General features: G+C 41.3%; 1 protein-coding gene across 1 annotated transcript; it reads left to right on the forward strand.

The window, feature by feature from the left end:
- On the forward strand, positions 1–25,768 carry lrrc32.1.S (leucine rich repeat containing 32, gene 1 S homeolog). The gene is made up of 3 exons (XM_018250398.2): positions 1–136; positions 12,360–12,450; positions 23,406–25,768. Exons 2-3 carry the CDS (start codon positions 12,364–12,366, stop codon positions 25,317–25,319), a joined length of 2,001 nt encoding a protein of 666 aa, XP_018105887.1. The 5' UTR covers positions 1–136; positions 12,360–12,363; the 3' UTR covers positions 25,320–25,768.
- The last annotated feature ends 1,090 nt before the right edge of the window (positions 25,769–26,858 follow it).

Genomic DNA, 26,858 nt, shown 5'->3' on the forward strand with positions numbered 1-26,858 from the left:
TCCTGTTCTCAGATGGAGTTTCCAGCGGAGCTTGCACACATCTCAGCAACAGTCGCAGCAGCAGTGATGAATGGGGCTCACAGACATTTATTCCTTAGAAGATCCCAGGAAGGAATCGCTTTTAACTGTCCTTAAGGTAAATAGGTTAGAGAGGGGGTCACAGTGCTGGACGTGTGTGATGTGATGTAGTGCAGTTGCCCTTTAACTGGCAATCAAAGGGTTAAAACTGTAGGTCACTTTTATCCAGGAGATTTGAGTCCAGTGACTGACAGTGAGGATGACCTGAGTCAATGACCACAAAGGTGCTGAGTTAACTTTTTACTGTTTAAAGGGCAACTTCTCCCAAAGTTTTTTTTATTGGTTATAGCAAGAAAAGGGATTTCTCAGTAATTTCCCGATATACATTGATTAAATATTTTCATTTTCTTTCCAGTTATTTGTCAGTGTACTTGCGAGTGAAAGCAGCGTCTGTGCGTCCCTGTTTGTATTCTCTGCACTGATACAATGTTGCACAAGCAGCTGCAAGGGAAGCGACTTGTTACATTGTGTCAATTCTGATTATACAGACAAAGGTGAGGGATAGGAGAGATCTGAGCTTAAAAGAGTTATTCACCTTTAAATTAACTGTTAGTATGATGTAGAGAGGGATATTCTGAGACAATTTGCAATTGGTTTTCATTGTTTATTAATTGTGGATTATGAGTTATTTAGCTTTTTATTCAGCAGCTCTCCAGTTTGTAATATCCACAGTCTGGTTGCTAAGGTCCAAATGACCCTAGAAACCAAACATTGTTTGGAATAAGAGACTGGAATATGAATAGGAGAGGCCTGAATAGAAAGACGAGTAATAAAAAGTAGCAATAACTATAAATTTGATGAAGAGCATTTGTTTTTTAGATGGGGTCAGTGACCCCCATTTGACAACTGGAAAGAGTCAGAAGAAGAAGGCACATCATTAAAAACTATAATAATGAAAAAAAGGAAGACCAATTGAAAAGTTGCTTAGAATGAGCTATTATAGAACATACTAAAATGAACTTGAAGTTGAACCAAACCCTTTAACGGATAGGTGATATTTAAAGCTACAGGCACACGGTGCAGAAAATCAGCATCAGCACAGTGATGGATTACAACCCTATCAGTGGAGACACAAATGGAGCAGTTACGGGCTGCTTTTGCCTGTCACTTCACACACAGTGCTGATTTCGGGGGAATCTGTGCCCCATTGGGATGCGGTAGACTTAAAGGATAAGTAAACCTTTAAAATAAGTAAATGTAAAACTGATGAGGGGTTTATTCTAAGCACTTTTGTCATTTACATTCATTATTTATTTTGTTGTAATTCCAAGATATTAAGGGATACATGTACTGTTAATATGAATGAATTTTGTTACAACAGCGCCACCTGCTGGTCAGTTTCCCACCAGTCTGACCAGCAAGTAGTCAAGGAAGTTGTCAGGAGAAAGAAAGAGGCTGCTCTGATGTTCTTCTGCTTAGGAAGGATGTGAGAAAGGTTTCTAATTTTATTCCTAAGCAGAAGAACATCAGCCTCTTTCTTTCTCCTGACAACTTCCTTGACTACTTGCTGGTCAGACTGGTGGGAAACTGACCAGCAGGTGGCGCTGTTGTAACAAAATTCATTCATATTAACAGTACATGTATCCCTTAATATCTTGGAATAAAAACAAAATAAATAATGACTGTACATTGCAAAAGTGCTTAGAATAGTCCCCTCATCAATTTTACATTCACTTATTTTAAAGGTTTACTTATCCTATAAGGGTGTTCATGAGAGAGCAAGCGCCATTGTGACCTGTCAGTCTGTTCAGAGACTCTCCAGGGTTCCCCCTGCGCCAGATTCTGAAGAATCAGCCGACCTGTGACTTTTCTTTAATCAAAACCAAAGCAGAATTGTGTGAATTTTGATGCATCGGGAGCTGTTGCACTCACTACTCACTACAATTATAGGCAAGAGAAACAAAGGGATATTTAGAGGAAAGGGAAATATTTCAGTGCCGTTATCTCTGAGCGGAGAGAATATATTGATATTGGAATGTGGAGAGGAAAGCACCATTTAATACGAGGCTATTAATGAAAATTGATGTAGGACACCCTTATTAATTTGATTGCTGGTCTCTGGCTTTTATTTGTTCTGCTGGGCATAGTTCCCAAATACAATTAATTTTCCTGGAAAGTCCCTGGATTTGTATTTCGGTGCCTGGAATTTTTGTCCAGTGTTTGTTTAATTACGACCAACTGGACAGAGGTATTTCGTTCATCACATGGTGTGAAATCCAATTCCCCAGGTCTGCCCCCCTCACTTTATCACCAATGGTATTTGAAAAGGAGAAATACAAGGGCATTTATATTCATATAATCATCAAAATAAAGCACAATGCACATGGTGGGTCTCAGGCTGATATTAGGGCAAAGGGGCTTGTGGATTAAGGGGTCAGAGTGAACCCTGGACATCATTTTGGGCATAACTGGGGACTGGCAATGTGTGCAAATGGGGGTTCCATTTAATTTAACCTAACCCCTATGGTGGGGGCCTGATATCTGGTACATGGGGCCCCATGATTACTGATACTCTGAGCCAGGAGTGTGTTACATTGCTGCCTCATGCTGGAATGAGCCAATTAGAGCAAAGGAAATCTGTCAGTGACTCACAGCATGAGTGTTTGTGCCAGAAAACGAAATGTTAGCTTGTGCAACTCACCAAAACTAGCTCAATATAAAATCAACAGTTAGATGCAACTAATGAATGAATAACTATTTGTGAAACAAGAACACCCACTGCAGAGAACGTTTATAATTGGTATACTTGCCCTTTAAGGACCTGTATTGTGGGAAGGTGATTCTTTCCTCCTCCTTCTGTTTCCATTGAGACACTGATGCTGTACAGACCCGAATGTTACTGTAACTGTTACGCTGTATATATCCTTGTAATACACAAAAGCCATGAATATCCTGTAAATTATATCCTTATAAACAATGACTAGTGATGTCATCAGTTATAAACGGTGAGTAGTGATGTCATCAGTTATAAACGGTGACTAGTGATGTCATCAGTTATAAACAGTGACTAGTGATGTCATCAGTTGTAAACGGTGAGTAGTGATGTCATCAGTTATAAACGGTGACTAGTGATGTCAACGGGGAGTAGTGATATCATCAGTTATAAACGGTGACTAGTAATGTCATCAGTTATAAACGGTGAGTAGTGATGTCATCAGTTATAAACGGTGACTAGTGATGTCAACGGTGAGTAGTGATGTCATCAGTTATAAACAGTGACTAGTGATGTCATCAGTTATAAACGGTGAGTAGTGATGTCATTTTGGTCACATGACACACTAAAACATGTGTATTATAATAAATAAAGTTCCCCTTGTTGGAAAATATGAGGATATTAGAAGTTGCCTCGGAGTTCCATGACCTGTATAGGCCTTCGGCCTCATGCTTTTATATGGTCATGAAACTCCTCGTGACTTATAATATCCTTGTATTTTACAATAGGGGGTACTTTATTAAGTGTATATTATATTAGGCACCTATCTAGTGTTACCAATCCCTATTTCTGTAGGGAAATGAGAGCAAAGTAGACAGTAACCCTTCCAACACTCTCCTCTTGTCTCTATATATTAGGTACCTATCTAGTGTTACCAATCCCTATTTCTGTAGGGAAATGAGAGAGAGCAGACAGTAACCCTTCCAACACTTTCCTCTTGTCTCTATATATTAGGTACCTATCTAGTGTTACTAATCCCTATTTCTGTAGGGAAATGAGAGAGAGCAGACAGTAACCCTTCCAACACTTTCCTCTTGTCTCTATATATTAGGTACCTATCTAGTGCTACCAATCCCTATTTCTGTAGGGAAATGAGAGAGAGCAGACAGTAACCCTTCCAACACTTTCCTCTTGTTTCTATATATTAGGTACCTATCTAGTGTTACTAATCCCTATTTCTGTAGGGCAGGGGTCCCCAACCTTTTTTTACCCGTGAGCCACATACAAATATAAAAAGAGTTGGGGAGCAACACAAGCATGAAATAGTACCTTGGGGTGCACAATTAGGGCTGTGATTGGTTATTTGGGAGCCCCTATGTGGACTGGCAGCCTACAAGAGGCTCTATTTGACACTATACTTAGTTTTTATGCAATTAAAACTTGCTTTCAAGCTTGGAATTCAAAAATAAGCACCTGCTTTGAGGACCCTGAGAGCAACATCTAGGGGGTTGGAGAGCAACATGTTACTCACGAGCTACTGGTTGGGGATCCCTGCTGTAGGGAAATGAGAGAGAGCAGACAGTAACCCTTCCAACACTTTCCTCTTGTCTCTATATATTAGGTACCTATCTAGTGTTACCAATCCCTATTTCTGTAGGGAAATGAGAGAGAGCAGACAGTAACCCTTCCAACACTTTCCTCTTGTCTCTATATATTAGGTACCTATCTAGTGTTACCAATCCCTATTTCTGTAGGGAAATGAGAGAGAGCAGACAGTAACCCTTCCAACACTTTCCTCTTGTCTCTATATATTAGGTACCTATCTAGTGCTACCAATCCCTATTTCTGTAGGGAAATGAGAGAGAGCAGACAGTAACCCTTCCAACACTCTCCTCTTGTCTCTATATATTAGGTACCTATCTAGTGCTGTTGTGAATATAATTACATAGGGTGACGCTGCCAAGAGACTGAATTTCAGCAGTATCACCTCTCACTGTCTGACACCAGGAACGGGGTTAAATAACAATACACAGACATCAGTTTTGCGGTGGGGAGATATGGAGGTGGGTAGAAGTCGTGTGGGTGATTAGGAAAGTGAGACGTAATGTACAAAACTTCAATTTAACAAAGACAAAATCCTTGTGCTGCGAACGACTTGGCCACTTTGGGCAGCAGACGCTCCGACATGGAAAGACCCAGAACCACTGCAGCCTGAGTGTAAGTTACAGTTAAAACAAGTACAGGTATGGGACCTGTTATCCAGAATGCTCGGGACATGGAGCTTTCCAGATAACGGATCTTTCAGTAATTTAGATCTTCACACCTTAAGTCTACTAGAAAATCATATAAACATTAAATAAAGCCAATAGGCTGGTTTTGCTTCCAATAAGGATTAATTATATCTTAGTTGGGATCAAGTACAAGCTACTGTTTTATTATTAAAGAAAAAGGAAATTGTTTTTAAAAACCTGGATTATTTGGATAAAACGAAGTCTATGGGAGATAACCTTTCTGTATAATGGGTGTCCGGATAACGGATCCTATACCTGTATTTGCAGTTACTCATTGAGTAGAAATGTCATGCGCTTGTGCACATACACCATTGTGTATCTGCTGTGAGTGTTACATAAGCGAGTACATTGGGTGCTGCTTATATATAATATATAGTGTCTTTAATTATAACAGCCAGGCAGAATATTTCATTTAAATTAATTATATTGTGTAAATTCATCTGGGTAAGATGCATTTGATTTCATACTCGTATGTATTCATTAGCAACGTATTCTCTTCTCTTATGAACTCTTTGGGGGTGTCCCCCTACCCCCAACACTCAAACACTGTTTTCTACACTGAAAGACAATATTATTCTAAGCAACTTCTATGCAGTACTTAATGCTCTGTTACCATTGGGCTGGAGTTCCCAAATTGTGGGGTGATTTTTGGTGAGTGCTTATTTGTGCCCTGGGTACCCCTGGAACTATAGCAGGGTGACTGTTACCCCAATGTTTCTATATATCTGTAACCTTGTTATGAGCTAAGGGGGCCCAGTCTGAAGGTCAGTTAGGGGGAGATTTGGGGTGAGTGTTTATTTGTGCCCTGGGTACCCCTGGAACTATAGCAGGGTGACTGTTACCCCAATGTTTCTATATATCTGTAACCTTGTTATGAGCTAAGGGGGCCCAGCCTGAAGGTCAGTTAGGGGGAGATTTGGGGTGAGTGTTTATTTGTACCCTGGGTACCCCTGGAACTATAGCAGGGTGATACCCCAATGTTTCTATATATCTGTAACCTTGTTATGAGCTAAGGGGGCCCAGTCTGAAGGCCAGTTAGGGGGAGATTTGGGGTGAGTGTTTATTTGTACCCTGGGTACCCCTGGAACTATAGCAGGGTGATACCCCAATGTTTCTATATATCTGTAACCTTGTTATGAGCTAAGGGGGCCCAGTCTGAAGGCCAGTTAGGGGGAGATTTGGGGTGAGTGTTTATTTGTACCCTGGGTACCCCTGGAACTATAGCAGGGTGACTGTTACCCCAATGTTTCTATATATCTGTAACCTTGTTATGAGCTAAGGGGCCCAGTCTGAAGGTCAGTTAGGGGGAGATTTGGGGTGAGTGTTTATTTGTACCCTGGGTACCCCTGGAACTATAGCAGGGTGACTGTTACCCCAATGTATCTGTAACCTTGTTGCTAATTAATGAACTGGAAAAGACTGCCAGCCACTGCCTCGGTCATAATATAATAAGAGGTGAAATTTTTGCCCATAATTTAAACCCCGTACCAACCAATGAGCAGGTAACTCAGAGACAAATCTGATTGGTTGGTGTGGGTTAAGAAATCCTGTTCTAACAGGCCCTTTGCCTATTCAGTACCATGTGGGGCAAGTGGAAATATAAAGTTGTGGAGCTGATGTTATATGTTGTGCAGGCAGCGCTATGAGATAAATAGAAATATTGAATGCAGTGTCTGTGTTTGTCTTTATGATATGACAGTAGAACAGGTTTACATGTGTCTGGTCACGTGAGGAGTTATTATTGTATGTCACACACTGTAAGTCTTTGTTCTGCGCCAGTCCTCCTGTTAAACTCCAGAAAAACCAGTTTCTCTATTATGTGCAATGGGATTCCCGGCTTTCCGTGCGGCAGCGGAGAGAAAAGATTTCCTTGTTGGTTACACATTAAACGTTCCCTCGTGTGTCGCATTCCCAGGAGGAAGTGTTTGTTCTTGTGACTCAGTAGCCGAGTCTATTGTTTCACCTCACGTGGGACAGCGGCTGAGCGAGGAAGCCGGGAGTTTTAGCTCTTTGAAGTGGAATAACAGTGACCAGGAAACCTGTTTTATTTGTAAAGGGTTATATATTAAATTCATGTAATCTCCCCAAAATTTCCCTCTTTTAATTGTTTTTTTATTTATTTTTTCAATCACCTAGTGCCAAGCAGTCTTGTACCAAGAAAGTTGCTTCAAATGGGGATCAGATAGGATCTGTGCAGCCACTGGGACAGAATGTTCTGTTATACAGATAGCTAGAATCTCAGCTGCCATAAAGCAGGACAGGACTGCTGCTTACAATGGGGATCAGATAGGATCTGTGCAGCCACTGGGACAGAATGTTCTGTTATACAGATAGCTAGAATCTCAGCTGCCATAAAGCAGGACAGGACTGCTGCTTACAATGGGGATCAGATAGGATCTGTGCAGCCACTGGGACAGAATGTTCTGTTACACAGATAGCTAGAATCTCAGCTGCCATAAAGCAGGACAGGACTGCTGCTTACAATGGGGATCAGATAGGATCTGTGCAGCCACTGGGACAGAATGTTCTGTTATACAGATAGCTAGAATCTCAGCTGCCATAAAGCAGGACAGGACTGCTGCTTACAATGGGGATCAGATAGGATCTGTGCAGCCACTGGGACAGAATGCTCTGTTATACAGATAGCTAGAATCTCAGCTGCCATAAAGCAGGACAGGACTGCTGCTTACAATGGGGATCAGATAGGATCTGTGCAGCCACTGGGACAGAATGTTCTGTTATACAGATAGCTAGAATCTCAGCTGCCATAAAGCAGGACAGGACTGCTGCTTACAATGGGGATCAGATAGGATCTGTGCAGCCACTGGGACAGAATGTTCTGTTATACAGATAGAATCTCAGCCATCAGCCCTATAGCAAGTGCAACAGAAGTGGGAGGAAAACCTCTGCTAACTGAGCTCTCAGGATCATTTTGGGGGAATCATAACACTTATTGATAGTTCTGACATCAGTCCGCATCCTCCAGATATTTCTGTGAATAACAACAAGCCATAACTATTATTAGCATTGAGACAAATAATACCTGTGTGCGACACGTTGAACCGGTGTGCGAGGGAAAACAATGAGACTGATGATTAATGCGGGTGGGGACCCGTCTGTGCTTGAAAAAAACATCAAAACTACAAAACAGAAACATCAGAAAATGTCGCTCGTATTAACCCAGTGTGTGCCCCCCTCGCTTGGTAACTTCCCCCATTGTCCACGTGAGTATTGTCAGTATTGTCTGAGCAACTCCCTGCAGCTGAGCCAGACTTCCCGGGGTGAAGAGGGAATAAGTTAAAAGATGTTGGGGTTCAGTTACTAACAGTAGTGCCCATAGAAGTGCCATGCTGGAGGGTCTTTGCACCCTGGCCAACCCCGGGTGGAGATGTCTTTGACAATTTATTTGCGGCAAAAAGCTGCCCCTGGTAACTTTAAATGGGTTGTTCACTGTTGAATTAACTTTCAGTATGATGTAGAGAGGGATATTCTGAGACAATTTGCAATTGGTTTTCATTTTTTATTATTTAAGGTTTTTTAGTTAATTAGCTTTTTATTCAGCAGCTCTCCAGTTTGCAGTTTCAGCAATCTGGTTGCTAGGGTCCAAATTCCCCTAGCAACCATGCACTAATTTGAATAAGAGACTGGAATATGAATAGGAGAGGCCTGAATAGAAAGAGGAGTAATAAAAAGTAGCAATAACAATACATTTGTAGCCTTACAGAGCATTTATTTTTTTTAGATGGTGTCAGTGACCCCCATCTGAAAGCTGGCAAGTGTTAATTAAATAACTATAAAAAATAAGTATTGAAGAGCAATTGAAAAGTTTCTTAAAATTTGCCATTCTATAACATACTTAAATTAAAGGTGAAGCACCCCTTTAAAGGATAAGTAAACCTTTAAAATAAGTGAATGTAAAATTGTAATGTAAATGTAAAATGTAAAATTGATGAGGGGGGCCATTCTAAGCACTTTTGCATTGTACATTCATTATTTTTTTAATTTTAATTCCAAGATATTAAGGGATACATGTACTGTTAATATGAATGAATTGTGTTACAACAGCGCCACCTGCTGGTCAGTTTCCCACCAGTCTGACCAGCAAGTAGTCAAGGAAGTTGTCAGGAGAAAGAAAGAGGCTGATGTTCTTCTGCTTAGGAAAGATGTGAGAAAGGTTTCTAATTTTATTCCTTGTTTGTAAATTCAGCTATCTCTAATGACCCTAGCAACCTTGCATTGAATTGAATAAGAGACTGGAATATGAATAAGAGAGGCCTGAATAGAAAGATGAGGAATAAAAAGTAGTAGTAACAATAAATGTGGAGCCTTATGGAGCATTTGTTTTTAGATTGGGTCAGTGACCCCCGTTTGAAAGCTGGAAAGAGTCAGAAGAAGAAGGCAAATTATTCAAAAACCATAAAAAATAAATGATGACGACCAATTGAAAAGTTGCTTAGAATAGGCCATTCCGTAACATACTAAAAGTTAACTTAAAGGTGAACCACCCCTTCAGTTGGCCTTTATTTTATTGTGAGACCAATTCAACCAGAGAGAGAAGGTCAAATTTGCTCAGATAAATTCAGTGTAAAGGATCCCCTTATTATGTTATGAGGCTGCTAAAAAAAACATTGGACCTTGATATTGCCAAACTACATCTCCCAGCATTCAGCTCCAGACTGCCATAGGCTTATAGTAATCATTTCTGAGCCATGAATAAAAGGTAAACCTTCCCTTTGTTCTACCTGGAAAGCACCCGACGCTGATTCTCTCTCTCCGGATCTGCCTCTACTACTATTTCACAAGTCATTCCCAGCGATCCTTCCCTACTTCTCTTACCAAAAAACTCCCCTGCTGGTGTTCCCTTTCCTTTAATGAAACCAATTAAAACGAGCCATTAACGAGTCTTATTTCAGAAGCGGCTTTGTTCTCCTAAGGCAGGTAACTTCCCCAAATAAACTGCCTTTTTGTTTGGGATTTTATTTCTCTGCAAGAAACTCCGAGGCCGTTTGGAAAACAGGAAACATTGGCCGAGGGGACATCGAGCAGAAAGAAAACATCCCGGTGTCTTTTGTTAGAGTTTAAAGGAAACTTAAAAAGTAGCAATAACAATACATTTGTAGCCTTACAGAGCATTTTTTGTAGATGGGGTCAGTGACCCCCATATGTAAGCTTAAAAGAGTCAGAAAAAAAACTATAAAAAATAAACAGTGAAGACCAATTGAAAAGTTGCTTAGAATTAGCCATTCTATAACATACTGAAGTTTATCTTAAAGGTGAGTCAGTCCTTTAATGGCAGCTATCCTGTAGTTTAGTTGTTTGAATTAAGGAGCATTTGCCTGAACAGTGAGATCAGTTTACAGGATGCAGTGACATCACAAGACAATGGATATATAGGGCTGAGAGTGTGAAATAGTTACGGGCAGATGATCACTTGCAAGAACATTTTATTTTGGAGATGAGGAACAGGATAAGGGTGCACTCAAGGGATTTGGGGGAGACCTCCCAACTGTCCTGTTTTTCACTGGAGATTTGGGTGCGTAAAGGAGAATTAAAACTGAACAAAGAATTAAGGTAGACATGCTAAACCTTTTATGTCTGATTTCTGTACCAGCCCTTTAGGGTCAGGGCACACGCTCAGATTCAGGCAGATTAGTTGCCAGGCTAAGAATCTACTCTTTTTCGAGCTACTAATCTCCTCGAACTGCCTCCCCAGCCTTCCCTGCCGGCTGGAATTTAAATCTCACGAGGAAATTTCCTGCCAATTCGGAAAACGAAGAGCTCCAATTGCCATCCGCCGGTGATTTACATTCTAGCCGGCGGGGAAGGCAGGGGAGGCAGTTCAGTGAGATTAGCCGCCTGAAGAAGAGGAGATTTATCACCAGGTGATTAATCTCCCCGAATCTAAGCGTTTGACTCTGCCGATAACAGGGAAGATCTTCACCTCTATACAGTAGATGCCCCAGTAGCTCCTCATCTTCTTTTCTTCTGATTCACGTGCAGTGAATGCTCTGTGCTGCCGTCACTTACTGAGCTTAGGGACTGACAATATTCTGTACTGTAAATATATATATATATATACATATATAGACAAGTACAAGAGGTCCTCTGCTCTCAAAATATATATATATATATATATATATATATATATATATATATATATATATATATATATATATATATATATATATATATATATATATTCGGTACAGAATTTCTTAACCTGGGTCCATAAATGTTGCCAGACAAGAGATCACAGTGGCTAATGTCTTCCAACAAATAAGCAAAGGCTAAATCACTATAGGTATTTTAGTCTGCTGCAAAGGGTCAATGACCAATGAGATGAATGAGAAGAAGGAGAACATCTAAGTGATGGTGGAAAAGGCAACAAAGAAGGTCTAGGGCAGTGGTTCCCAACTAGAGGTGCTGTCCTCCTGGGTGATCTGAAACAATGGCTGGAGGAGCTCAGTCTGAAGGTGAGAGAGGTTGAAATTTGGGAAGATGCCAATTAGCTCTCCTGTATACAACTAAAGGTCTAGCTTGAAGGTCAACTAGGGTAATAATTAGAGTGGAAATGCATTTGCTATGCTAAATATTCTTGGCACTATGGCTCAAACTCTTTTATCCTATGTTTTCTTGTATCTGAAGACTTGTTATAAGCTAAAGGGGCTCCCAGACCAATGGTTGGACTTCTAAGGAGAAGGCTTGAATAGAAAAAGAGGTCTAATGTGATTCAGAATCTTCGCGCAAAGACTTACTGTAACTTATTATAAGTATAGGAGACTCCACTGTCCAAAAGAAGCAGTTTGCAAGGGAATTGGTATTCTATATTCCCCGTGGAACTAAAAAAAATCGGTAATGTTGAGCCCATGTCCCCACAACTGCGGTGGGCTACACTTCCCAGAACCCTCAGCTGGCCAAGTGTGCTAGGGATTGTAGTTCCCAGCAGTTGGTCTGCTTCACATTTGATATATCTGCCTTACAGGAAACCAGTTTACAAGCTGTACAGGAAGATGGTACAACCCCATGACCTAGAGCTTCCTGTGGGAGAGCGGAATGGGAAGCCAGACAACTGTCTAGGATGGCCATGTGCCTATTCAGCATTAGGACCTTTGGATGGGATCCAATGGGATCTGGGAATGTATGGAATTCTTTTCTGATGGAATGGGAAATATATACATTGCTTTTATGTTCTAACTTGCTTTCCATAAACATAAAAGTCTCAGAGGGAGCAGGCGAGTTATTAATATCACTAATTAGAATAACAAAAGTTGCTATTAATAGAGAGTTGAGAAATTTGTCCAGTTTAAGGAGTGTGGTTTTTATTATTTCCTCCTCAGAGCCATGCTACTGTACCTTCTGCTTGTCCTGGGATTGCTGGAAGAAGGTATCTGCATGAACCGACCTCAAACTTCCCCCCCTTGTTTAACGGTAAGTACTTAACAGAATCTGCTCTGCTGTCAAGAGAATGAATAACGAGTAAACCTCTTATAGAATCACCAACTGGTTCTACTGTTTAAGGATAAACCTTTAAAATAAGAGAATGTAAAATTGATGAGGGGGCTATTCTAAGCACTTTTGCAATGTACATTCATTATTTATTTTGTTTGTATTCCAAGATATTAAGGGATACATGTAGTGTTAATATGAATGAATTTTGTTACAACAGCGCCACCTGCTGGTCAGTTTCCCACCAGTCTGACCAGCAAGTAGTCAAGGAAGTTGTCAGGAGAAAGAAAGAGGCTGATGTTCTTCTGATTAGGAAAGATGTGAGAAAGGTTTCTAATTCTATTCCTAAGTAGAAGAACATGATGCTAAGTACCATGACGTTAAAGGGCACCGATCACCTAAACATTATTTCCCCCACCAGAGGTGTCATCGGGTCCCCCCCCCCCACAGAAGGCACCATCAGGATATTCTGTTCCAGCCCACTGCTTGAGTTACAGCCTCCCTTTCCTTCCCCCTGTGAGCTGCCATTAGAGTATTCTAGTCCCACCCACTGGGCGAGTTCCATGCCTTGAGTCACATGTTACATTACATGCCTTCATCGCTTAGGTCTAAGTGGGCTCAAAATCCATTAGTGCCTGTGCTACAGAACTGGCTTCTCCAGTATCAATTGTACCAAAATGTCTGGTCTCTTCTACAACTCAAAGAGGTGATTTTTATACATTTTTTTTTAAAAAAATCCCTTTTTTTTGTATTATTATGCCTGGCATGGGATCTGTTATTGGGAATACTGGGATCTGGGATTTTCTAGCTAACAGTAAACTAATTTTTCAGTTTTATTACCTCCTTTTAAGAGCAAAAAGCTGGTTTAGATCCAGGGCCACCTTTATTAATTATGGGGCTCCATACTAAGCTATCAGGGCCCACAAGTCTTACAATTTCCACAACAAGCAAAGCCCCCAGTTGAAAGACATAAATTATTTTAACATTGAAATAGCCAAAATGTAATTTATTAATTTTTGTCGCTTTACTGAAGCCATGATTTCTCATTCCAAGATTCCCAGCTCAGCACTAGCCCCCACCACTTGGGACCTGCCATTGACCTTTCTCCAGGGAGTCTTTTATCAACTGTTATTTTTGGAAAACGGTGGTGTTTATACAAATGGCCTGTAGATGTCACTGTGCTCAGACTTATACTGTGCATACTTCCTGTCATCTTAAAAGTGAAAGTGAAAGTTACTGTTGTGTAAGGCCTGCATGACTCTGCTAATAAAGCACTGTTATGCTCTACTCATCCTCTGCTACCCAATACATAACAAATTGGCGACAAGGATGGCTCTTCTACCTTTGCAGCAGCCTGGACCTTTTCTTCCAAACCCTGGTGAGCCTACTATACCTTTTTACTGCTAGGATCCGTATGTTTGAAAATTACATTATTGCTGCTGACCAAGGGGAGATTTCTGATGCTTGAAAGCTTTACTTATTCACTGCCTGGGAGCAGAGGGACAGCGTATATTCTATACATTACCATTAGCTGATGAGACTTATGAAACTGCTCTTACTGTTATAAAGAACTTTTTCGTGCCAAGAGTAAATGTGTTTGCTGAAAGATATAAATTCCGCCAACGTGGACAACGTAATGGCGAATCCACAGAACAATTTGTAGCAGCTTTGAGAGAGCTGGTTGTTACCTGTGAGTTTGGGAATCTAACAGATGAAATGCTAAGAGACAAAATAGTGGAAAAAACAAACTCACCTCGCATTAGAGAGAGACTGCTCCTAGAGCAGAATTTAACCCTTGCAAAGGCTATTACAGTTGCTAGCCAAATTGAAACAGCAGTGGCAGAGGCTAGAACTCTCAGTCAGGGAACTGCTGGGAATGTACAGACTGTGAATTCAGCACTGGGGCCTAATAATGCACAGTCACAGGCAAAATACAGTGCTAAGGAAAGGGATTCTCCTACACTGCAAAACCATACAGCAAATACAAATAGAAAATACTGCTTTCGCTGTGGTTCAACACAACACACTGCAAATCATGTTACATGATGGACGCATATGGAATGCAAGTCGTCTTGCTCTTGTTAGATATGACTTTGGAGAAGCTCCATTTGATGAAGGACATTTTCCTACTCCTGATGTCAACTGCAATAGGCCTGAAGAAAGTGAACCTATAAGGGTACTGAGAGAATCAGACAGCTTAAAAGTGAAAGTTACTGTTGTGTAATGGCTGCATGTCTCTACTAATAAAGCACCGTTATACTCTACTCATTCTCGGCTAACCAAAACATAACAAAAACAATGTTGTTTTTTTCTATTAAGATGTTTCCCATTCTGTAGCGACCGCTGTTTTCCACTTTGCATCTGTTGATGGATTTTGAACCCAGTGGAACATCAGTGTAGAGGAAATAGAGTGGCCTTAGTAATATTTCATAAGTTTTGTCTCCAAAATGCTTCAGATTGCACAATGGCGCTGCTTGGCTCCGATCAATGACAACTATTCCTTTCCTAAAGAAAATAAATAACCTTTTGCACCCTGCTCATAAGATCAATAGAAATATATAAATATATATATCTGCAAATAAGCCACAAGTTACACAATAGCCTCTAAAGGGAAATTACACAGTATATATAAATAGTGAATATTTCCCCTTTGAATTCATCCAGGGAGCTGTTTATTCAGGTATTACATGCAGAGCACACGTAAAAGTCTCATTAAGAAAGAAGACAAGCGTGTTCCCCATCTGTAACCACACGGACTCTTGTGCAGTGAAAAATAACATCATAAAACACTGCCAATAAACAGCCCGGAAAGTCGTTAGTCTTTCTGTATCAATCATTTTAGCCTGTTTATAGTCGGTGGAATAAATAAATATTCTGGAAGAATTATGGGTTCTATATAAAGTATATTATATACTCACCCCCACAATTCAGCAACCGCAGGGTTTTTTACATTCACTAAAGGTTACTGTGTTTCAGGCCTTGCTGGGGAGTCTGGGATTTTGAATTCACTCCATTCAGTGATTCCTGCATAGTAACCCGAGTATATTCCAAAATATTCTTAGACTGGCTGAAACAGTCTGGGTGACTCTTTAGTAACGTCTAATAGAGCAGAGATTTCAGACTCTGTGGACTTTGTGGTCCATTTGGCCTTACCTCATAACAAGGTAACAGATATATAGAAACATTGGGGTAATAGTCACCCTGCTATAGGGTCTTTGTCTTTGACATGGATTGGAAAGTCCTTTTGTGATTGGTCAACTTTGATTGATATGGAAATAAAGGAGACTCGGTGGGTTGTTCTCTCCCTATGGTATTACGGGATAGCGGCGATGTCAAATTGTCATAGAGTCTAGGCAAAGGGCTATGTGACTGATAGCTCTTGTGATAGGTGGGTGTGGGTCTTCCTATTCTTTTGTATGGAAGGGGGTATGTTGTTGACTGGCAGTCTTTGACATGGATTGGAAAGTCCTCTTGTGATTGGTCAACTTTGACAGATATGGAAATGAAGGAGACTTGGTGGGTTGTTCTCTCCCTATGGTATGACGGGATAGCGGCGATGTCAAATTGTTATAGAGCCTAGGCAAAGGGCTATGCTGTTGACAGGGAGTATTTGACCTGGATTGGAAAGTCCTCTTGTGATTGGTCGACTTTGACTGATATGGAAAGGAAGGAGACTTGGTGGGTTGTTCTCTCCCTATGGTATTACGGGATAGTGGCGATGTCAAATTGTCATAGAGTCTAGGCAAAGGGCAATGTTGTTGACAGGCAGTCTTTGACGTGGATTGGAAAGTCCTCTTGTGATTGGTCAACTTTGACAGGTATGGAAAAGAAGGAAACTTGGTGGGTTGTCCTCTCCCTATGGTATTACGGGATAGCGGCGATGTCAAATTGTCATAGAGTCTAGGGAAAGGGCTATGTTGTTGACCTGGATTGGAAAGTCCTCTTGTGATTGGTCAACTTTGATAGATATGGAAATGAAGGAGATTTGGTGGGTTGTTCTCTCCCTATGGTATTACGGGATAGTGGCGATGTCAAATTGTCATAGAGTCCAGGCAAATGGCTATGTTGTTGATCTGGATTGGAAAGTCCTCTTGTGATTGGTCAACTTTGACTGATAAGGAAATGAAGGAGACTTGGTGATGTCAATTTGTCATAAAGTCTAGGCAAAGGGCTATGTGACTGACAGCTCTTGTGATAGGTGTGTGTGGGTCTTCCTATTCTTTTGTATGGAAGGGGGTATGTTGTTGACAGGCATTCTTTGACATGTATTGGACATTCCTCTTGTGATTGGTCAACTTTGACTGATATGGAAATGAAGGAGACTTGGTGGGTTGTTCTCTCCCTATGGTATTACGGGATAGCGGCGATATCAAATTGTCATTTAGTCTAGGCAGAAGGATATGTTGGTGACAGGCAGTCTTTGACCTGGATTGGAAAGTCCTCTTGTGATTGGTCAACTTTGATAGATATGGAAATGAAGGAGATTTGGTGGGTTGTTCTCTCCCTATGGTATTATGGGATAGCGGCGATGTCAAATTGTCATAGAGTCCAGGCAAAGGGCTATGTTGTTGACCTTGGAAAGTCCTCTTGTGATTGGTCAACTTTGACTGATATGAAAAAGAAGGAGATTTGGTGTGTTGTTCTCTCCCTATGGTATTACGAGATATCGGTGATGTCAATTTGTCATAGAGTCTAGGCAAAGGTCTATGTTGTTGACATGGATTGTAACGTCCTCTTGTGATTGGTCAACTTTGATTAATATGGAAATGAAGGAGCATTGGTGGGTTGTTCTCTCCCTATGGTATTACGGGATAGCGGCGATGTCAAATTGTCATAGAGTCTAGGGAAAGGGCTATGTTGTTGACCTGGATTGGAAAGTCCTTTTGTGATTGGTCAACTTTGACTGATATGGAAATGAAGGAGACTTGGTGGGTTGTTCTCTCCCTATGGAATTATGGGATAGCGGCGATGTCAAATTGTTATAGAGTCTAGGCAAAGCGCTATGCTGTTGACAGGCAGTCTTTGACATGGATTGGAAAGTCCTCTTATGATTGGTCAATTTTGACTGATATGGAAAAGCAGGAGACGTGGTGGGTTGTTCTCTCCCTATGGTATTACGGGATAGCGGCAATGTCAAATTGTAATAGAGTCTAGGCAAAGGGCTATTTGACTGACAGCTCTTGCGATAGGTGGGTGTAGGGCTTCCTATTCTTTTGTATGGAAGGGGGTATGTTGTTGACAGGCATTCTCTGACATGGATTAGAAAGTCCTCTTGTGATTGGTCAACTTTGACTGATATGGAAAGGAAGGAGACTTGGTGGGTTGTTCTCTCCCTATGGTATTACGGGATAGTGGCGATGTCAAATTGTCATTTAGTCTAGGCAGAAGGATATGTTGGTGACAGGCAGTCTTTGACATGTATTGGACATTCCTCTTGTGATTGGTCAACTTTGACTGATATGGAAATGAAGGAGACTTGGTGGGTTGTTCTCTCCCTATGGTATTACGGGATAGCGGCGATATCAAATTGTCATTTAGTCTAGGCAGAAGGATATGTTGGTGACAGGCAGTCTTTGACCTGGATTGGAAAGTCCTCTTGTGATTGGTCAACTTTGATAGATATGGAAATGAAGGAGATTTGGTGGGTTGTTCTCTCCCTATGGTATTACGGGATAGTGGCGATGTCAAATTGTCATAGAGTCCAGGCAAATGGCTATGTTGTTGATCTGGATTGGAAAGTCCTCTTGTGATTGGTCAACTTTGACTGATAAGGAAATGAAGGAGACTTGGTGATGTCAATTTGTCATAAAGTCTAGGCAAAGGGCTATGTGACTGACAGCTCTTGTGATAGGTGTGTGTGGGTCTTCCTATTCTTTTGTATGGAAGGGGGTATGTTGTTGACAGGCATTCTTTGACATGTATTGGACATTCCTCTTGTGATTGGTCAACTTTGACTGATATGGAAATGAAGGAGACTTGGTGGGTTGTTCTCTCCCTATGGTATTACGGGATAGCGGCGATATCAAATTGTCATTTAGTCTAGGCAGAAGGATATGTTGGTGACAGGCAGTCTTTGACCTGGATTGGAAAGTCCTCTTGTGATTGGTCAACTTTGATAGATATGGAAATGAAGGAGATTTGGTGGGTTGTTCTCTCCTTATGGGATAGCGGCGATGTCAAATTGTCATAGAGTCCAGGCAAAGGGCTATGTTGTTGACCTTGGAAAGTCCTCTTGTGATTGGTCAACTTTGACTGATATGAAAAAGAAGGAGATTTGGTGTGTTGTTCTCTCCCTATGGTATTACGAGATATCGGTGATGTCAATTTGTCATAGAGTCTAGGCAAAGGTCTATGTTGTTGACATGGATTGTAACGTCCTCTTGTGATTGGTCAACTTTGATTAATATGGAAATGAAGGAGCATTGGTGGGTTGTTCTCTCCCTATGGTATTATGGGATAGCGGCGATGTCAAATTGTCATAGAGTCCAGGCAAAGGGCTATGTTGTTGACCTTGGAAAGTCCTCTTGTGATTGGTCAACTTTGACTGATATGAAAAAGAAGGAGATTTGGTGTGTTGTTCTCTCCCTATGGTATTACGAGATATCGGTGATGTCAATTTGTCATAGAGTCTAGGCAAAGGTCTATGTTGTTGACATGGATTGTAAAGTTCTCTTGTGATTGGTCAACTTTGATTAATATGGAAATGAAGGAGCATTGGTGGGTTGTTCTCTCCCTATGGTATAACGGGATAGCGGCGATGTCAAATTGTCATAGAGTCTAGGGAAAGGGCTATGTTGTTGACCTGGATTGGAAAGTCCTCTTGTGATTGGTCAACTTTGACTGATATGGAAATGAAGGAGACTTGGTGGGTTGTTCTCTCCCAATGGAATTATGGGATAGCGGCGATGTCAAATTGTTATAGAGTCTAGGCAAAGCGCTATGCTGTTGACAGGCAGTCTTTGACATGGATTGGAAAGTCCTCTTGTGATTGGTCAATTTTGACTGATATGGAAAAGCAGGAGACGTGGTGGGTTGTTCTCTCCCTATGGTATTACGGGATAGCGGCAATGTCAAATTGTAATAGAGTCTAGGCAAAGGGCTATTTGACTGACAGCTCTTGCGATAGGTGGGTGTAGGTCTTCCTATTCTTTTGTATGGAAGGGGGTATGTTGTTGACAGGCATTTTCTGACATGGATTAGAAAGTCCTCTTGTGATTGGTCAACTTTGACTGATATGGAAATAAAGGAGACTTGGTGGGTTGTTCTCTCCCTATGGTATTACGGGATAGCGGCGATGTCAAGTTGTTATAGAGCCTAGGCAAAGGACTATGCTGTTGACAGGCAGTCTGTGACATGGATTGGAAAGTCCTCTTGTGATTGGTCAACTTTGACTGATATGGAAAATAAGGAGACTTGGTGATTTGTTCTCTCCCTATGGTATTACGGGATAGTGGCAATGTCAATTTGTAATAGAGTCTAGGGCTAGGCAAAGGGCTATGTGACGGACAGCTCTTGCGATAGGTTGGTGCAGGTCTTCCTATTCTTTTGTATGGAAGGTGGTATGTTGTTGACAGGCATTCTTTGACATGGATTAGAAAGTCGATAGGTTGGTGCAGGTCTTCCTATTCTTTTGTATGGAAGGTGGTATGTTGTTGACAGGCATTCTTTGACATGGATTAGAAAGTCCTCTTGTGATTGGTCAACTTTGACTGATATGGAAAATAAGGAGACTTGGTGATTTGTTCTCTCCCTATGGTATTACGGGATAGGGCGATGTCAAATTGTCATAGAGCCTAGGAAAAAGGCTATGCTGTTGACCGGCAGTCTTTGACATGGATTGGAAAGTCCTCTTGTGATTGGTCAACTTTGACTGATATGGAAATAAAGGAGACTTGGTGGGTTGTTCTCTTCCTATAGTATTACGGGATAGCGGAGTTCTCAAATTGTCATAGAGCCTAGGCAAAGGGCTATGTTGTTGACAGGCAGTCTTTGACATGGATTGGAAAGTCCTCTTGTGATTGGTCAAATTTGACTGATATTGAAATGAAGGAAACTTGGTGGGTTGTTCTCTCCCTATGGTATTACGGGATAGCGCCAATGTCAAATTGTTATAGAGTCTAGGCAAAGACCTATGCTGTTGACGGGCAGTCTTTGACATTGATTGGAAAGTTCTCTTGCGATTGGTCACCTTTGACTGATATGGAAATGAAGGAGACTTGGTGGGTTGTTCTTTCCCTATGGTATTACGCGATAGCGGCAATGCCAAATTGTTATAGAGTCTAGGCAAAGGGCTATGTGACTGACAGCTCTTGAGATATGTGGTTGTGTGTCTTCCTATTCTTTTGTATGGAAGGGGGTATGTTGTTGACGAGCATTCTTTGACATGGATTACAAAGTCCCCTTGTGATTGGTCAACATTAGACTGATATGGAAATGAAGGAGACTTGGTGGGTTGTTCTCTCCCTATGATATTACGGGGTATCGGCGATGTCAAATTATCATAGAGTCTAGCCAAAGAGCTATGTTGTTGAAAGGCAGTCTTTGACATCGATTGGAAAGTCCACTTGTGATTGGTAAACTATGACTGATATGGAAATGAAGGAGATTTGGTAGGTTGTTCTCTCCCTATGGTATTACGGGATAGCGGCAATGTCAAATTGTCATAGAGCCCTAGCAAAAGGGCTATGCTGTTGACCGGCAGTCTTTGACATGGATTGGAAATCCCTCTTGTGATTGGTCAACTTTGAAGGCGACTCGGTGGGTTGTTCTCTCCTTATGGTATTACGGGATAGCGGCAATGTCAAATTGTCATAGAGCCTAGGCAAAGGGATATGTTGTTGACCTGGATTGTAAAGTCCTCTTGTGATTGGTCAACTTTGACTGATATGGAAATGAAGGCGACTCGCTGGGTTGTTCTCTCCTTATGGTGTTACGGGATAGCGGCAATGTCAAATTGTCATAGAGCCTAGGCAAAGGGATATGTTGTTGACCTGGATTGGAAAGTCCTCTTGTTAATTTTGACTGATATGGAAATGAAGGAGACTTGGTGGTTGTTCTCTCTCTATGGTATTACAGGATAGCAGGATAGACGTGGTGGGTTGTTCTCTCCCTATGGTATTACGGGATAGCGGCAATGTCAAATTGTTATAGAGTCTAGGCAAAGGGCTATGCTGTTGACAGGGAGTCCCAGGGGTACCCAGGACACAAATAAACACTCAACCCAAATCTCCCCCCAAACTGATCTTCAGGCTGGGCCCCCTTACCTCATGACAAGGTTACAGATATCTACAAACATTGGGGTGTCACCCTGCTGTAGTTCCAGGGGTACCCAGGGCACAAATGAACATGCACCTCAAATGTCCCCCTAACTGGCCTTCAGACTGGGCCCCCTTAGCTCATAACAAGGTTACAGATATATAGAAACATTGGGGTAACAGTCACCCTGCTATAGTTCCAGGGGTACCCAGGGCACAAATAAGCACTCACCCCAAATCTCCCCCTAACTGACCTTCAGACTGGGCCCCCTTAGCTCATAACAAGGTTACAGATATATAGAAACATTGGGGTGTCACCCTGCTATAGTTCCAGGGGTACCCAGGGTACAAATAAACACTCACCCCAAATCTCCCCCTAACTTGCCTTCAGGCTGGCCCCCCTTAGCTCATAACAAGGTTACAGATATATAGAAACATTGGGGTGTCACCCTGCTATAGTTCCAGGGGTACCCAGGGTACAAATAAGCACTCACCCCAAATCTCCCCAAACTGGCCCTCAGGCTGGGCCCCCTTAGCTAATAACAAGGTTACAGACATATAGAGACATTGGGGTGCCAGACACCCTGTTATAGTTCCAGGGGTACCCAGAGCACAGATAAGCAAAATACTCATCCTAAATCTCTAAATAGAAAGGAAAAGGAAATTAATGTCCGATTTGTGGAGGGAACAATATGAATTATATACATGTTGAATGGATTGGGTAAATTAAAGTTGCTCTAAGAGACTCTGAATGTGACAGTTGATGGCCTCCTATTATACGATAACCGTAATCTGTATCAATTTTAACCTGAGGAATGCAGGCTTCTTTGTTTAGCTGCCAAATTTATATTTCATTAAAATTCAGTCTGTAAAGCATAAAGAGAAACTTGAAAATATTTATTGGTGGGAGAAAAAGTCTTATGAATGCCACCCTTTGAAGAAAGAAGAATATTAAAAACAGCTTTTCAGTTCATTATGGGTAGGACACCCTAAACCACTGTCGTCAAACTCCCAAGCTTTTAACTACTGTGAAATACAACTCCCAGCATTTCTGTGCAGCTACAAAGTGAACCAAAAACAAACAATGTTGGTTTTTCTCCCCTTACGAATTGGATTCCCTGCCCCCAAGGTTCATGTCTCCCTCACCCTACTCTCTGGACACATTCCTCTTCCTTCTCTATATCTAGCTTATGTAAATAAGTTCTTGAACAAAATTAGGAACTTTTATGGCATCAGTCCTTAAGTAATTCAAATTCCTATGAAAAAAAATAAAAGTAGGTTGCACCAAGCTTTTGCACTTTGCACCCTGCCTTCCAGGGTTCTACTAAACCATCTACCCCCAAAAACGCTTTCTTCTAGATATGTCTCCACTGCCAACCTCTCTATCCCTTCCTTCCCTTAACAAACCCTTCAGTAATCTTGCCTTGTATTCTCTCCACCTTCCCTTTGTGCCCATTGCGTTCCTCACCTTGGATCTTTCTGTTCCTATCACTTAGGACCTGTATTTAATGTACTTACGGTGTAAGAACATTCTTTGCTTTGTCTCCTTAGAAGACACTTGTAATACAAATTTTGTGGAAAGGAGGTACCTTGGTGGTTTGTTTCCAAACAGTTAAATAACCCAAATATGATGTAGTAAACAATACCAGCCCCAGTATTAATTTCTTCTTCTTTCGTCTACAGGTTAAGATGATTGCACATTGCCATAACCAATCACTTCAACAAGTCCCACTGGATCTACCCTCTGGTATCCAAACCCTAGACCTGTCCAACAACGACCTTGAGAATATCACAGAAGATCCCCTAATGATCTATTCGTTTCTGGAGAGTCTTGACCTCAGCTCTAACCAACTAAGCTTCATTCAGCTGCACTCTTTCAAAGAAATGCACCAATTAAAGGATATTAATTTATCGGGCAACAACTTGGACAGTTTTGTCTATTATGGATTATCAGGAATCGGGCTGTTGCCTTATGTTGAAACATTAGACCTATCACGGAATAGTTTGTACAATGACATGACTGGGTTCTTCATACAGGAAGCTCCACACCTCCGTTATCTCTCTTTGCATGAGAATAGCATTACAACAGTTTCCTCAGATATGTTTCAGGGGTCTCCGTTACTAGAAAAAGTGGATCTACACAATAACATTATCATGGACATAGAGGAAGGGGCTTTTGAATACCTTAAGCACCTCTCCACAATCAATCTCTCCATGAACTCCATCACTTGCATCTCAGATTTTAACCTTCATCAACTGAAAGTTCTAAATCTGAGCAATAACAGCATTAAAACTTTCCATACGCCCGACTCGGATGAAGAATACCTTCTGGAGAACTTGGACCTCAGCCACAATAAACTATCCAGTTTCCCTCAGTTACCCCTGGTTAACAACTTGATCCTTATAGACCTGTCAAAAAACTATATTCGTTTGGGCACAGAACCGTCTGGCGATGACCAAGATTGGATGAATTACTCCTATCAACTTGAATTTGGACATCAAAACTCTAAAAACATCAGCACTGTTCCTCTGCCGAGGCTCATCCATTTAGACTTGAGCTACAATAACATCAAATCCATCCCAGATGATTTCTTTTTGACTATACCAGCCCTTACTTTCTTAAACTTAAGTAAAAATTGCATTCAGGTTTTGTCTTTGGGTTACTTCAGTGGGTTGAACTCATTGGTCACCCTTGATCTAAGCTCCAATTCTATCCAGAATCTCTCTCTGGGTACACACTCTTTGCCCAGTTTACAAGAACTTTACTTACAACACAATCAGATTCACCTGCTGGAACCCAGAATCTTTCAAAAACTGGAGAGCATTGTTGTGCTCCATCTTCAAGGGAACCGTGTTGGTCCGTGTATGAAGGGTTTGGGCAAAGCAAAACGGAGAACTCACACGGAGGAATATAGGTGCATAGAATTTTTTAACATTCCTAGCCTCCAACATTTAAACCTCAGAGAGAACATGATACAAAGGATACCACACTCTGCCTTTTGGGGGACTTCTCTGAAAGTTCTTGATCTGTCAATGAACGTGGGTGTTAAAATGAAGCCAAATGTGTTGTCCGGCTTGGAAAAGACCCTCGAAGTGTTATTTATGGAAGGAAATGGCCTTCCGTCATTGAACGTGGACCTCCCTCTTTTTACTCATCTGAAGTATTTAAACTTATCGGGGAACCAGTTATCATCGCTGCCTGAGTGGAACAGCAATTGCCACCTAGAAACCCTCGATCTGAGCCTCAACAGCTTCACTGACCTGGAAGTTAGCAATATCCAAGTATTAGAGAACACCCTAAAAACTCTTTCTTTGTATGGAAACCCTCTCAGTTGTTGTGCGAACACATGGATTTCTCATATGATTCAGAGGACCGCGGTGATGTTTACATCCCTCAATGCCACCACGTGCAACGTCTCCAAGCTTTACGAAGGAGAAATACCAGTTGAACAGATGAATCCGGACATCTGCGAAAAGGACTGGAAGAAAGTGAACATTATTGTGACTTTGGTGCTGGTGCTGTCGCTCGTTGCCATTGGAATTTGTTTTCTCCTCTATTTTTACAGAAATAGATTGAATAGGAAATATAAAGCGTAACGGTGGCTGCAGTATCAGGCTCCGGTGGGTCATGTTTGTCTTGAGACAGCGTAACTATATCGATCAATGAATATCAAATAAAATACCGATTCCTAATGAGGGTTTCCAATTCCACCTGCCAAGGGAGGCGACACAAGATGGCATTAGAGGGTCGATATTGAGTTTATCAGCTTTTTGGTCACCAACTCTTGGTAATGGTGATCATAATACCACACGTCATAACTTTAATGGGATGTTACCATTATTTATTACCCTACGTTGTAACCCATATTTTTCTTATTTATATTCTTTTATGCTCTCAAATAGTGGAAAGTCACTCATCCCCCCTCTCTTGGTAGGGCATCTCTGACTGTCCTTACATCAAAGAAACCCTTCATATGCTGATGGTGAAATCTTGTTTCCTCCCCACCAATGAATCACTCATTCCCCCTCTCTTGGTAGGGAATCCCATAACCTGACTGTCATTACAGTAAAGAACCCCTTCCTATGCTGATAATGAGATCTCCTTTACTCCCCACCAATGAATCACTCATTCCCCTTTCTTGGTAGGGAATCCCAAAACCTGACTGCCCTTACAGTAAAGAACCCCTTTCTATGCTGATGGTGAGATCTCCTTTCCTCCCCACCAATAAATCACTCATTCCTCCTCTCTTGGTAGGGAATCCCATAACCAGACTGTCCTTGCAGTAAAGAACCCCTTCCTATGCTGATGGTGAGATCTCCTTTCCTCCCCACCAATGAATCACTCATTCCTCCTCTCTTGGTAGGGAATCCCATAACCAGACTGTCCTTGCAGTAAAGAGCCCCTTCCTGTGTTGATTCCTTTCCTCCAGCCTTAGCTAATGCCCTTTCGTTTATACCTTCTTCTACCTGTGGAATTATATCCACTCCAGGTTTTTAGGGTGAATACCCCAATCTTCTGTTTTTACTTGATGAAGAATAATATGGGATAGAAAGTAGGGTAATAAATAAAAGCATTGCACCATTATATGAAAGAATTGCCCTGTCTCTGCACCTATTTGGAAAAAAAGCGACAGCAAATCAAATATTTGCATCTTTGGCGTTGGGCAGGCAGAGCCAATCCAGTGCATTTGATTCATGTTTTAAACGTGGGGACAAATCATATTATACAGTATGTGCAATGCTGTCAGACCAGAGATTTTATGAAACATATTCTGTGAATATAATGAAAATAAGTGTTATTCCATGCGGGACTTCTTACTCATTGTTTTTCTAAATATTGGTTTTTTTTTTTTTGCACAAAATCCTGTATTATCATAACTTTTATACTACGTACAACAACTGGTTAGTTTAGAAAAGGCCTCAGCCAATAACAGGGGTATGAGTCAGGGTTCAGTTACTGCTCATTACTGCTCTATTTCTGCATGCAGGGACTTGCTTTGTGGCAATGCTGTGCCTTAAAGGATAAGTAAACCTTTAAAATAAGTCTGACCAGCAAGTAGTCAAGGAAGTTGTCAGGAGAAAGAAAGAGGCTGCTCTGATGTTCTTCTGCTTAGGAAAGATTTGAGAAAGGTTTCT

This window comes from Xenopus laevis, chromosome 2S (genome assembly GCF_017654675.1).
Source record: "Xenopus laevis strain J_2021 chromosome 2S, Xenopus_laevis_v10.1, whole genome shotgun sequence".
Classification (NCBI taxonomy): Eukaryota; Metazoa; Chordata; class Amphibia; order Anura; family Pipidae; genus Xenopus; species Xenopus laevis.

What these genes read in the sequence shown, in the direction of transcription:
- lrrc32.1.S (XM_018250398.2), top strand. Translation starts at nt 12,364, where the DNA reads ATGCTACTGTACCTTCTGCTTGTCCTGGGATTGCTGGAAGAAGGTATC. An exon ending in CTTCCCCCCCTTGTTTAACG is followed by an intron (nt 12,451 to 23,405) that starts GTAAGTACTTAA and finishes TTTCGTCTACAG; the next exon opens with GTTAAGATGATTGCACATTG.